This window comes from Corylus avellana, chromosome 2, assembly GCF_965113065.1.
Source record: "Corylus avellana chromosome 2, dhCorAvel1.hap1.2, whole genome shotgun sequence".
NCBI classification, from domain to species: domain Eukaryota; kingdom Viridiplantae; phylum Streptophyta; class Magnoliopsida; order Fagales; family Betulaceae; genus Corylus; species Corylus avellana.
In genome coordinates, this window is record NC_142491.1 from 38,826,278 (window position 1) to 38,840,816 (window position 14,539).

Consider the following 14,539-nt stretch of genomic DNA (forward strand, 5'->3'; position numbering starts at 1 on the left):
TTTTTTAACGAAAATCTGAGGATTTACAGAGTAGAGCAAAAAGCTCTTACAGCACAAATTATAAAGTTTTGCAAAATCATAGCCACATGCTATGACATTACAATCAAGTGTTATCTATGACTTAAATCTCCCGCTATCCCATGTACAAATACAGTTAAAGCAGATCTGATTCGAGAAGACTAAATTTAAGATATGGGTAGCCAAATTTTCTAACAAAATTTATTTAAACCGACCGTGATAAATAACCATTTACACCCAACTATCTAGGCCGTGAGAAATAACCCCTCACACTAAATTATTCCTCCTAATCGCTCATGAAGGCAGACCTAATTAAGGTCATTAAATTACCACTTATTTAAACACTTATCCCGAATCAATGAAGCATAACCCTTCAAATATTTAACTTAAATAGAAGGTAAATTATAAAAATAGAGTACTAATTAATTCAAGTTCATTACTTTGATACCATGTTTGATGATTACTTAAGTCCTAATTAAGGTAGAGGAATTAGTGTCGCCATTTTTAACCTCTTTTTTTTTTGTGGGTATGTAGATTACTACAAAAATATTGAAATCGAAAAGGGGAAAAGATTTAATTATTGATTCATGATATTTGGTATTAATACAAATGCAGCATCCATTATTGGCGCGCACTATGGCATGGGTAGTTGCCTTCACGCAATCTAGCTGTTTACTTGGGTCGTCAATTTTTACTTTTGGGGGCCATTGGTTGAAGGCCTTGAAAGGAAAGAATGTTGGAGATATTGGTGTATGGTGCACTAGTGCGGTGCGCATTCGTACTCAACAGAAAATTTAGAGTGTCATCATCACTTTGGTTACCACTTTAATTTCATTTGACAGATATTGAAAACTACACCACCACTATTTTATCTTCATTAATTTTATTAGACTGACGGGACAATTGTCAGAGAATATGTAGGTTCGTCTCATCTTGCTTATGTACGAGAGTCCCTCTTCATTTGGCTTGTATGTATTGAGGCTTCCTGTGTATTATTAAATTACTCAATAAAAACAAGATTTAGCCTATTATAAGGTTTTAGTACGTGGATATAGGTCATAGACCCTACATATTTTGTCTCTTTCTCTTGTTTATTATTATTTTGCATTATATTCTATTCTGTTCTCATCTCATTGTGAGTTTCTTACAACAATTCTTTCGGTCTTCTAATTTATTTTTTTAACAAAAGATTGGACTAAAAATTAATCGACATTGTTACATCTGCCCAATAAAATAAAAGATCTAGAAACTAATGATGACTATCACGTAATCTTAATAGAATAAAAGTGAAATGGGGTGGAAGTTTTAGCATTATCATTCTTATAGGATTGCTACCAAGCATTAGGTGGGTAGTGGCCCATTTTGCTAAAACATGGGCACGATAATTGGTACATGTAGAAATTTTCAAAGCTTTCCAGCTTTGAAAGGAAAAGAGCGCAAGTCTCAAATCAGAAACAATAAAAGCAAACTGCCAAGTAGCAAAAAGATGAGGCTAATTCACAGTTAAAATAACATCTTACTACTAACTTTTTCTTTTTATGTATCTCTTTCTTTTTACATTGCAATATTGGTACGGTTTGTTATAGCATGGGTGGTGCCGTCCACTCTATTGTGTGGGAATGTGATTGTGATCATTTCCATTTTAAATAGAGAAGAAGGGTAAATTATAATTTTATTCTTTCTTCTCCATTTCAATTCATTTGTATAGTAGCGGAGCACCTTAAGTGATGGGCCTGATGGCCCGGCCTTCCACATGTTCCTGTTAATTTTTTTTGTTGTTATTTATTATTATTTTTGTTGACGTGATTTAATCTAAACCGTTCATTTAGAAATAACGACCTGGATGATTGGAATTGCAAGTCCCTAAAATTCTTAAAAATTCGGATGCCGATCCAACTATACAGAATAAGGGAAGCTAGGAATACTCTCATAAAGCATGTCAAACCACGGCCAGCTCATTAATGCACCCAAAAATAATTATAATTATAATTATACCTATAAAAATAAAAAGTAGTAAACCCCGACACTGCAATATTACAATATTTATCTACCTTATATCTAATGCCCAGTGTCTCTGTTCTAGTATATCAAGTTGGTTGAACAATTTTCTCGAGTTTACAGTTGAGAAGAAGGATCAAATCCATTACTATGCCCCTTTTTCCCATTACTATGCCCGTTTTCCTTTTCAGTGCCATTGAAAACATGAGCTCCGCCGTCTTCGTGGTCATCATCCATAAATCTCTTCCACAACCAGTGCTGCTTCCACACTCTCTGTGTCATCTCTTCAATTGGGATGTTCTTGGTCTCCGGCAGCAGAAACAGCACGAAGATTGACATGATGACAACCCAGCCGGAGAAGAAGAGAAGGATTCCATACTTGAAATGGCAAAGCATTGAGAGGAAGGACTGCGCTATAACAAAAGTGAAAAGCAAATTGATACACACCGCCACACTCTGCCCCGCCGACCGAGTCTCCAGCGGGAATATCTCGCTGGGGATCAGCCACCCAAGAGGCCCCCAAGACCAAGCAAAGGACGCCACATACGTGCACACCAAGACAACTACGAGGATTCCGAAACCCTTCTCAAGATCGTACGAGTGGTCTTTCATCTTAATTCCTAGGATGATTGCTATCGCCACTTGAGAAAGGAACATCTGGACGCCCGCTTCCAACAAGAGAACGCGACGGCCCACTTTGTCGACGGAGTAGATGGACACGACGGTGGAGAGGGAGTTAACGGCTCCGGTTATAACGGCGGAGTAAAGGGAAGCGTCGTTCCCAAATCCCAAGGTGTTGAACAGAACAGGAGCGTAAAACATGATTGCGTTGATGCCGGTGAATTGCTGGAAGATCTGGAAGCATACCGCGATGATCAGCTGGGGGCGATTCCTGCGCTTGAGGAGATTCCTGAAGGGGTGCTTCACTTCTTTAGCGACACGACTAGCCTCGACAAGCTCCGAGAAGAACTCAGGTTCAATGTTGTCGGTTCCCCGGATCTTTCTAAGCACAGATTTTCCCTGTTCCAAGAGACCGCGCTCTATCAGACTGTTGGGAGTTTCCACCACTAGGAGAGCCCCCAAGGTTAGGAGACCTGCGGGAACGCCGGCTAAACCCAACGACAGCCTCCAGCCCCATCCCCCTTTGATTCTGCAATTTCATGCCAATACATATTATCAATAAAATGACTATTTATTATTCCCTCCAACTAGGCTTCTATATCAACGGCCAATCAAAGCTAAATAACCATTAGGGTTCTTTTTTTTTCTTTTTTTTTTTCATCTCTTCTATTATCATTTGATTTGGTGTCAGACAAGTAAAGATTCACAGCAATTATTTCTTCAAATTATTAGTAATTTTGACAAGTAATGTAAAAAAAGAGAGATGAAACTTGATACTTTTTTTTTTTTTTTTTTTTTTTTTGACATGTCTACAGAAGAGGGAGAGGGGGATTCGAACTAGTGACCATCGCTTCATTAGGCGTGATTCTAGCCGATTGAACTACCTCTTGAAGACATGAAACTTGATACTTAATTATTAGACTAGGTTAAAAAAAATTATATTCCATTGATCACTTATTGTCTCTCTAAATTTGTAATAATTTGAACAGATAATTAGGACAATCTTAATTAATTGGACTAGATATGCTAGCTAATTAATTGACCAATCATAAGTGGTAAGATAGTCATGTTCTAGGTCTAGCTGGGCTCTGCCCGAATATCCGGGCTCAAAACATACAAATGTCTAGTAGCAAGTGGGCGACCCATTTATTTATTAACAACGAGGTATTAATGCAATTTGCAGGTGAATAGTCAACATCGATGGTGATGAAGGAATCCTTTTGGCGAGGAGACCCAAGATGACAAGTCAAAATAACCTTCAACATACGAACAGATTCGTTGCGTTTTTTTTTTTTAATTAATACTGAGGACTACCAAGTGAATATCTACGGAACACGTGTACGGCAACAATTATATATATATATAAAACACAGTCGCTATTTTACGTTCAGGGAATCGTATACTTACTTATTGGTACCGTAATTTATGAGGTTGGCCAAGAGAATGCCAATGGTGACGTTAAGTTGAAAGAGTATGTTCAAACCGCCACGTATCCTTGTGGGTGCAATCTCTGAAAGGAACACCGGCACGGCCTGTCGTCATACATTGAAATTCTTAGTCCAACAACTCAAATAGTTTACACTTCATAATTGTCACATAAATTGCAAAACAAAAAACAACTATTTTCATGTGGATTGCATGTTGATTAATTTAATTCGAATCTTATGATTTTTTTATATGAGGGATGATAGGACCCAACTTTTTGTCTTATTTTTTTTTTAAAAAAAAATAATAATAAAAAATGAAAAAAATGTTTGAAGCAACCCTATCTATTTTTTGCCTTTCTTTTATTTGGTATTTTTTTTAAAAAAAAAATGAAAAATGGTATTTTTCTTCATAATAATGACATTTTTTAAAAAAATAAAAAATGTCATTATTATGAAGAAAAATACCGTTTTTCATTTTTTTTAAAAAAAATACGAAATAAAAGAAAGACAAAAAATAGATAGGGTTGCTTCAGATATTTTTTTCCATTTTTTATTTTGTTTTTTGGTAAAAAAAAAATAATAAGGTAAAAGTTGGCCCAAAGTTGGGCAAAAAAGTTGAGCCTTTAACCCTTCTTTTTTTATATTTTCTTTTTAATTGTAAGGGAAAAATATAAAAAAGCCCCATAAACTACCAGTTGTTTTCGATTTAACCCCTTAATATTCCAAAAGTGATAAAGTAGCCTCCCAAACTACCAAACTATTGCATTTTGGCCACTCTGTTAGTCAAAACCGTCAATTTGGGCTGAAACTGCAAAACGACGTCATTTTGTTATAGGTAAGTTACTACAATGCCCTTTTATGAAAAAAAAAATTGGGAAAAATATAAAATAGCCCCCCAAACTATCAGCCGTTTTCATTTTAGCCCCATAATATTCAGAAAGTGATAAAGTAGCCCTCCAACAAAACGACGTCGTTTTTCAGTTTCCGTCCAAACTGACGATTTTGACTAACGGAGTCGCCAAAATGCAATAATTTGGTAGTTTGAGGAGCTACTTTATCACTTTTAAAATATTAGGGAGCTAAATCAAAAACGGCCAGTAATTTTGGGGACTTTTTTATATTTTTCCCTAATTGTAAATATGGTGTCGCACAAGTACAAGTCGTATGTCCCCCTCCGGATCAACTTGGGATCGATCACATGTAGATGTAGGTGCATAGACCAGCTACAACCTCCCCCATACATGTGTGGTTGAAATTTTGGAATTAAGGTCAAAGTAATTACAAAAAGATAAAATAAAGTATTCAAAAATGCACGCCACACATGCAAAGGCAGGGAAGTTGGGAAGAAAAAACATGGGGGTCCAAAACATCACGTTATTCCACAAAGAACGAATGACTTTTTCAAAAGAAAATTGGTTTATTAGTCGACTTTCTCTCGACGACTCCAAGAAATTTCTTTATCAATGATGCTAAGCTAGAAATAGATACCAAGGATCAATAGGTCTTGGAAATACTTGTGGTTTTTCCTTATTGTAATTTCCTTTTCATGGAAGAAAATGATCCACATGAGAGAATTAAATAACGACCCCATATATTTGACTCATAGCTCTAGCAAACTGTCTCACCCAAATGATATTAGTCGACTTTCTCTCGACGACTCCAAGAAATTTCTTTATCAATGATGCTAAGCTAGAAATAGATACCAAGGATCAATAGGTCTTGGAAATACTTGTGGTTTTTCCTTATTGTAATTTCCTTTTCATGGAAGAAAATGATCCACATGAGAGAATTAAATAACGACCCCATATATTTGACTCATAGCTCTAGCAAACTGTCTCGCCCAAATGATATTATAATCATCATGAAGTTATAATCATACGAAAACTAAAACATTAGTAAAATATTAATGATAAAAAAAGAAAAAAAAAAAAAGAAAAAGATTATGCATGTAACGTTAATTTAAAAGCCATAAAAGAAATTAATTAACGAACCTGATTAGCGAAACCAACACCACATCCGAGCAAGATCCTTCCAATAATGAGCATGGCAAGGTCTTGCGCCGCAGCATTAAGGATGGTGCCGCATATGAAGAAAATTCCGGCAATCAACATGGTTTGTCTCCGGCCAAGCTTTCTGGTCGTGTAGGACGCGAAGAATGTTGCGATTAAACCGGCGAGGTACAGCGATGATGTGAACAACTGAAGACCTTGATTATCGAATTTGCAGTAATTGCTGTTCAGATTTTTATCCTGCGTCTTCAGGTAAACAGCCGGGAAAAATTTATTCAAGAAGGAGGGCATGGATGTAACACCACCTGCATCAAATTAAAATTCACCAAAAATTAGTGGGCCATTAAGGAAGGATCGTAATAATGTAAGGTGGCATGGGTATAAAGGTAATTTTGTAATAATTGAAAATTAGGTACACGGTGAAGATTCGGTTGCAACGAGAGGTGTTTGGCAAACTCCTTTGCACTGTTCACCTTCCACGGTACTGTAGCGCTTTAAGTGATTGAGCCGAAGACAGTCTGAAGAAAAGACTGCTGCACGCTGACCGTGACTGGGTTTATTACCAACATTTCCTATTTTACCCCTTATCATTGTAAACAAAGCCTATTTTGTCCCTTCAAAACACCCTTTAGTTCATTTGTTTTCTATTGTGCTATATAGGCATTTTTGTCTTTTAAGACAATTGGGTTCTCCCACACGCAAGTGGCTACATGTAGGCAACAGCATGATAGTCAAACAAAGAACAGTGCCCTGGGTCTTGGGGTGTGTAGTGCCCTGGGTCGTGGGGTGTGTGCTGGGGTTTGCCAAACAAACCCACGTGGGCTAGATGATGGCAGTCTAAGCAAAGTCCCTAAAGTACCCTTCTCTACTTGATGAAAATTGGAAAGTGAAAAATCAAGCGCAAATCTTGTCCTTTTAGAGCATTCTCAATGGAGGAGTTATATTTTTATGTAAAATGGCTCCTCAAAATTCACTTTTATCTAGTTTAGCTAAACCATTTTTAAATGTTTCTACGTCTGATTAACTATATTTCTATCTATTCTATTAAAATATTATTAAAATTAAGAAAAGTTTTGGGACAAAGAGAACATATTAGAGGAAAAATAGAAAAAAAATTTGGGAAAAAAGAGAACATACAAAGAAAAAGTAGGAAAAAATCTGAGAAAAAAAGAAAACAGGTAAGAGAAACAATGAAAAATAAAATAGCTCCCTTGAAAAGTGCTGCTATATTTAGCTTTCTTTTAGCTTTTCCAATCAAATATCTATTTTATATATATATATATTTTTTTGGCTAATCTAATGTAGGGGATTTTTTAAACATTTGAAGAATTATTTTAGATAAAAGTAACATTTGCCTCTTTCATTGAAAATGCTCTTAGAACAATATAATATATATAGAGAGAGGGTGTTGCAACCGGCATTATCCCTTCTTCAAGGCAGGCTGTAAATTTAATTCTAATAATTTTTTTCTTTTATCAATTTCGATAATTAGGTAAGTTTGTGAATTTATTAATGTAAAGCAAATATTTATATTACGAATAGGGCTGGTATCGGTCATACTGGTCCGGTTAATGGCCTTATCGGTCGGTTAACCGATAAGCTATCGGTTAACCAAATCCTAACCGATTACCGACCAATAAGAAATGTTAACCGAAAATTATCGGTCATATCGGTAATCGGTTAACCGGTCGGTTAAATCGGTTTAGGCTTTTGTGGGCTTTTTATTGGGCTTTTAACTGGTTGTTAATTGGACAAAAAATTAATTGTTTTGGAGACCCAAATACGTTTTGTTAGGCTAAAGCCTAAAATAGCTTATTAAAAATTAGTTATTTTGGAGTATATTTTTGGCTAAAATAACTTATTGAAGTTTTATTTATTTTTATAAAAATAAATATTAAATTATAAAAAATTAAAAATTAAAAAACTTATTTGTCATATCGGTCATATCGGTTTTTCGATAAAAAATTATTAAATTACCGACTGATAAGCTTATCGGTATAAAATTTTTATTCGATTACCGACTGATAACTATCGGTTTGGTTAAATTTGATAATCGGTCGGTAATCGGTAACCGATTAATATGCTCACCCTAATTAGGAACAATAAGAAAAACAATTATATGTCACCGTAAAAGGGTAAATCTTGTCATTTGCCTTTCCACTCCCACTTTGGCGGGAGGGAAGCTACTTTTCCACTTTATCTTTCTCTATATTTTACAGATTCAACCCTGAAATTTTTAACCGTTTTAACAAAAAGTTTTCCTTTTTATTATTTTTAGTTAATATTTTCTTGCCTTTTGGAGACGCTCACCAAACCAAGTTCTATAATTTTTTTTTTCGGTTTTTTGACATGTCCCCACGAGAGGTGGAGTGAGATTTCTATAACCTTAAATCTCTGAGACCAAGATCTAATATCATATATATGGGTGTCGTGAGAAAGACAAAGAAAGAGAGAGGTGAAGATCTACGTACCTGAAACACCGATATCGTAACCGAACATGAGGCCTCCTGAGGCGGCCATAATGCACGAAATTATGACGATTGGCGTGATCTTGGCCTCGAATTCAGTGCCTCCTCCAGGAGGACCGGAGAACCCACCGGCCGGCATGATTGTCATATCAAAAGTCTCGAGAAGATAAAGAAGTAGAAGAAGGGAGTTTGGATGATATGTGCTAACGAGGGAGGGGGCCTTGTTTATATAGACAATGGAGGTCTCAAGAGTTACATACAAGTGGGAGGGCAGGACGTACGAATTGGGTGATGTTTCATGTTAGTGGGCACCACCGCCAGGATCTTTCCACGTGGCTATTTAGATGGACTGTTAATTTTTTTGTTGTTGTTTGTTATTATTTTCGTTGACGTGATTTAATCTAAACCGTTCATTTAGAAATAACGACCTGGATGATTGGAATTGCAATTCCCTAAAATTCTTAAAAATTCGGATGCTGATCCAACTATACATGATGAGGGAAGCTAGGAATACTCTCATAAAGCATGTCAAACCACGGCCAGCTCATTAATGCACACAAAAATAATTATAATTATACTTATAAAAATAAAAAGTAGTAAACCCCGACACTGCAATATTACATTTATCTACCTTATATCTAATGCCCAGTGTCTCTGTTCTAGTATATCAAGTTGGTTGAACAATTTTCTCGAGTTTACAGTTGAGAAGAAGGATCAAATCCATTACTATGCCCCTTTTTCCCATTACTATGCCCGTTTTCCTTTTCAGTGCCATTGAAAACATGAGCTCCGCCGTCTTCGTGGTCATAATCCATAAATCTCTTCCACAACCAGTGCTGCTTCCACACTCTCTGTGTCATCTCTTCAATGGGGATGCCCTTGGTCTCCGGCAGCAGAAACAGCACGAAGATCGACATGATGACAACCCAGCCGGAGAAGAAGAGAAAGATTCCATACTTGAAATGGCAAAGCATTGAGAGGAAGGACTGCGCTATAATAAAAGTGAAAAGCAAGTTGATACACACCGTCACACTCTGCCCCGCCGACCGAGTCTCCAGCGGGAATGTCTCGCTGGGGATCAGCCACCCAAGAGGCCCCCAAGACCAAGCAAAGGACGCCACATACGTGCACACCAAGACAACTACGAGGATTCCGAAACTCTTCTCAAGATTTTCCGTGTGGTCTTTCAACTTAATTCCTAGGATGATTGCTATCGCCACTTGAGAAAGGAACATCTGGACGCCGGCTTCCAACAACAGAATGCGACGGCCCACTTTGTCCACGGAGTAGATGGACACGACGGTGGAGAGGGCGTTAACGGCTCCGGTTATAACGGCGGAGTAAAGGGAAGCGTCGTTCCCAAATCCCAAGGTGTTGAACAGAACAGGAGCGTAAAACATGATTGCGTTGATGCCGGTGAATTGCTGGAAGATCTGGAAGCATACTGCGATGATCAGCTGGGGGCGATTCCTGCGCTTGAGGAGATTCCTGAAGGGGTGCTTCACTTCTTTAGCGACACGACTAGCCTCGACAAGCTCCAAGAACTCAGGTTCAATGTTGTCGGTTCCCCGGATCTTTCTAAGCACAGATTTTCCCTGTTCCAAGAGACCGCGCTCTATCAGACTGTTGGGAGTTTCCACCACTAGGAGAGCCCCCAAGGTTAGGAGACCTGCGGGAACGCCGGCTAAACCCAACGACAGCCTCCAGCCCCATCCCCCTTTGATTCTGCAATTTCATGCCAATACATATTATCAATAAAATGACTATTTATTATTCCCTCCAACTAGGCTTCTATATCAACAGCCAATCAAAGCTAAATAACCATTAGGGTTCCCCTTTTTTTTTTTTTTTTTTAAGTTCGTCTCTTCTATTATCATTTGATTTGGTGCTCAGACAAGTAAGGATTGACAGTAATTATTTGTTCAAATTATTAGTAATTATGGCAAGTAATATAAAAACTGACTTACCCAAATAAATTTTAAAAGAAGTAAGTGGGTTTTGGAAGAAATTTTTTTCAATGTCATTTAACATGGTTGGGTTTCTAAAAAAATAATGTCTAGATTCTTATGTTAATAGAATGATAATAACAGTTAAGAATATTTAAATATATATATATATATATAAGAGATGACAAGACTAAGTTGAAAAAAATTTATATCCATTGATCACTTATTGTCTCTCTAAATTTGTAATAATTTGAACAGATAATTAGGACAATCTTAATTAATTGGACTAGATATGCTAGCTAATTAATTGACCAATCATAAGTGGTAAGATAGTCATGTTCTAGTTGGGCTCTGCCCGAATATCCGGGCTCAAAACAAACAAATGTCTAGTAGCAAGTGGGCGACCCATTTATTTATTAACAACGAGGTATTAATGCAATTTGCAGGTGAATAGTCAACATCGATGGTGATGAAGGAATCCTTTTGGCGAGGAGACCCAAGAAGACAAGTCAAAATAACCTTCAACATACGAACAGATTCGTTGTCTTTTTTTTTTTTTTCTTTTTTTTTTTTAATTAATACTGAGGACTACCAAGTGAATATCTACGGAACACGTGTACAGCAACAATTTTATATATAACACAGTCGCTATTTTACGTCAGGGAATCGTATACTTACTTATTGGTACCGTAATTTATGAGGTTGGCCAAGAGAATGCCAATGGTGACGTTAAGTTGAAAGAGTATGTTCAAACCGCCACGTATCCTTGTGGGTGCAATCTCCGAAAGGAACACCGGCACGGCCTGTCGTCATACATTGAAATTCTTAGTTTAACAACTCAAATAGTTTACACTTCATAATTGTCACATAAATTGCAAAACAAAAAACAACTATTTTCATGTGGATTGCACGTTGATTAATTTAATTCGAATCTTACGATTTTTTTTTTTTTAAAAAAAAAAAAATTGTAAATATGGTGTCGCACAACTACAAGTCGTATGTCCCCCCGCAGGATCAACTTGGGATCGATCACATGTAGATGTATGTAGGTGGGGCAGGCATCTACATAGACCAGCTACAACCTCCCCCATACATGTGTGGTTGAAATTTTGGAATTAAGGTCAAAGTAATTACAAAAAGATAAGATAAAGTATTCAAAAATGCACGCCACACATGCAAAGACAGGAAAGTTGGGAAGAAAAAAAGGGGATCCAAAACATCACGTTATTCCACAAAGAACCAATGGCTTTTTCAAAAGAAAATTGGTTTATTAGTCGACTTTCTCTCGATGACTCCAAGAAATTTCTTTATCAATGATGCTAAGCTAGAAATAGATACCAAGGATCAATAGGTTTATATCACATGTACGTAGGTAAAGAATATATATAAAGAAAAAAAGGGTTGGAAATACTTGTGGTTTTTCCTTACTGTTATTTCTTTTTCATGGAAGAAAATGATCCACATGAGAGAATTAAATAACGACCCCATATATTTGACTCATAGCTCTAGCAAACTGTCTCACCCACCCACATGATATTATAATCATCATGAAGTTATCATCATACGCAAACTAAAACATTATTAAAATATTAATGACAAAAAAAAAAAAAATGATTATGCATGTAACGCTAATTTAAAAGCCATTAAAGGAATTAATTAACGAACCTGATTAGCGAAACCAACACCACATCCGAGCAAGATCCTTCCAATAATGAGCATGGCAAGGTCTTGCGCCGCAGCATTAAGGATGGTGCCGCATATGAAGAAAATTCCGGCGATCAACATGGTTGGCCTCCGGCCAAACATTCTGGTCGTGTAGGACGCGAAGAATGTTGCGATTAAACCGGCGAGGTACAGCGATGATGTGAACAGCTGAAGACCTTGATTATCGTATTTGCAGTAATTGCTGTTCAGATTTTTATCCTGCGTCTTCAGGTAAACAGCCGGGAAAAATTTATTCAAGAAGGAGGGCATGGATGTAACACCACCTGCATCAAATTAAAATTCACCAAAAATTAGTGGGCCATTAAGGAAGGATCGTAATAATGCAAAGTGGCATGGGTATAAAGGTAATTTCAGTACTAATTGAATCTATTGGTCATCGTGCTGTACTTGAAAAGGCCAAAACAATACGGTGAACGGGCCAGATGATGGCAGTCTAAGCAAAAGTCCCTAAAGTACCCTTCTCTACTTAATGAAAATTGGAAAGTGAAAAACCAAGCGCAAATCTTTCCCTTTTAGAACAATATATATAGAGAGGGTGTTGCAACCGGCGTTATCCCTTTTTCAAGGCAGGCTGTAAATTTAATTCTAATAAATTTTTTTTTTTCTTTTATCAATTTCGATAATTAGGTAAGTTTGTGAATTTATTGTAAAGCAAATATTTATATTACGAACAATAAGAAAAACAATTATATGTCACCGAAAAAGGGTAAATCTTGTCCTTTGCCTTTCCACTCCCACTTTGGCGGGAGGGAAGCTGCTTTTCCACTTCATCTTTCTCTGTATTTTACAGATTCAACCCTGAAATTTTTAACCGTTTTAACAAAAGTTTTCCATTCTATTATTTTTAGTTAATATTTTCTTGCCTTTTGGAGACGCTCACCGACCTTTTTTTTTTTTTTTTTTTTTTGACATGTTCCCACAAAAAGGGGAGCGAAATTTCTATAACCTTAAATCTCTAAGACCAAGATCTAATATCATATATATGGGTGTTGTGAGAAAGACAAAGAAAGAGAGAGGTGAAGATCTACGTACCTGAAACACCGACATCGTAACCGAACATGAGGCCTCCTGTGGCGGCCATAATGCACGAAATTATGACGATTGGCGTGATCTTGGCCTCGAATTCAGTGCCTCCTCCAGGAGGACCGGAGAACCCACCGGCCGTCATGATTGTTATATCAAAAGCTCTCTGATATGTATCTCTTATCAAAAGTCTCGAGAAGATAAAGAAGAAGAAGAAGGGAGTTTGGATGATATGTGCTAACGAGGGAGGGGGGACTTGTTTATATAGGCAATGGAGGTTCTTAAGAGTTCACATACAAGTGGGAGAGCAGGAGGTACGAATTGGATGATGTTTCATGTTAGTGGGCACCACCGCCAGGATCTTTCCACGTGGCTATTTAGATGGACCGTGTTCTTCATTGTCGGCTGCCAAGCTAGCTAGTCAAAGGCTCTAACTTTAGTTTTAAGAAGTTTTTTCCTTTTATCGATTTGGATAAGTTGGTCTGCGGGTGGCTGTAATAGAAAAGCACGGAAAAAATGAGGACAATGAGAAAAAAAAATGGGAAAGCGAAAAGTCTCCGGCGAAAACTAAAGCAAAATGGTTTGGATAAATCCAGGTGAAGAGCATGGTATCTTATCGATCGACATAACAAATATTATCGCTTCATATATTTATGATCCATGTGTAATGTGTACGTATGATCAGATCCTGTACGTACGATCGATCTACTTTATTTCTCGTATTAAAGGCTTTTTAGGGGTAATAATCAAATTGAAGCAGGGTGACTTCCATATGACGTGTACAATAGCTACTCTCCTTGAAAGTCTTTTACTTGCTTAATTTGTAAGGAGGAAGAAATGCTCTAGTGGTTGTTGGCTTTTAAGCTTAAAAGTTCTAAGCTCGTTATCAAATAGATCATTTCATCTATCTTTTATTAAGTTTTTAACAGTATATGTTGTCACGTTATACTTAATCAAAAAATGACAGAATTGTAATTGAAATGATCTATTTGATAACAATTCTAATCTTAAGAAATAAATTGATAAAAAGTCAAACATATTATCAACCGACCAATGGAGCAATGTTTCCCTAATTTGTATTAATTAATATATGGATATCACCCTTCTAAAATATAATGTGAAGTTGGCAACCATTATTTTTGGGTAATAATACCATAATAAATTAATTGGATGGATCATGGATGTACTTCCAAAGAAGGAATTTGAGGGTGAGGAAAAAGAAATAATTATATGAGAATAGACACAACGAAAATTAAGCAAGAACTTCAAATCGTGCGTCCACGTCCTCATTGTTACAGCGCACC

General features: G+C 36.7%; 2 protein-coding genes across 2 annotated transcripts; both read right to left on the minus strand.

Annotated features, from left to right (window-relative positions):
• Positions 1 to 1,980: 1,980 nt before the first annotated feature.
• LOC132167517 (sugar transport protein 13) lies at positions 1,981 to 8,720 on the minus strand. Its single transcript, XM_059578518.2, has 4 exons — positions 8,545 to 8,720; positions 6,056 to 6,378; positions 4,045 to 4,169; positions 1,981 to 3,166 (listed from the first exon to the last, which is right to left on the minus strand). The coding sequence occupies exons 1-4, from the start codon at positions 8,687 to 8,689 to the stop codon at positions 2,134 to 2,136; spliced, it is 1,626 nt and encodes a 541-aa protein (XP_059434501.2). The 5' UTR covers positions 8,690 to 8,720; the 3' UTR covers positions 1,981 to 2,133.
• Positions 8,721 to 9,088: 368 nt separating this feature from the next.
• LOC132187619 (sugar transport protein 13) lies at positions 9,089 to 13,470 on the minus strand. Its single transcript, XM_059601992.2, has 4 exons — positions 13,245 to 13,470; positions 12,153 to 12,475; positions 11,166 to 11,290; positions 9,089 to 10,266 (listed from the first exon to the last, which is right to left on the minus strand). Exons 1-4 carry the CDS (start codon positions 13,378 to 13,380, stop codon positions 9,237 to 9,239), a joined length of 1,614 nt encoding a protein of 537 aa, XP_059457975.2. The 5' UTR covers positions 13,381 to 13,470; the 3' UTR covers positions 9,089 to 9,236.
• Positions 13,471 to 14,539: the final 1,069 nt, after the last annotated feature.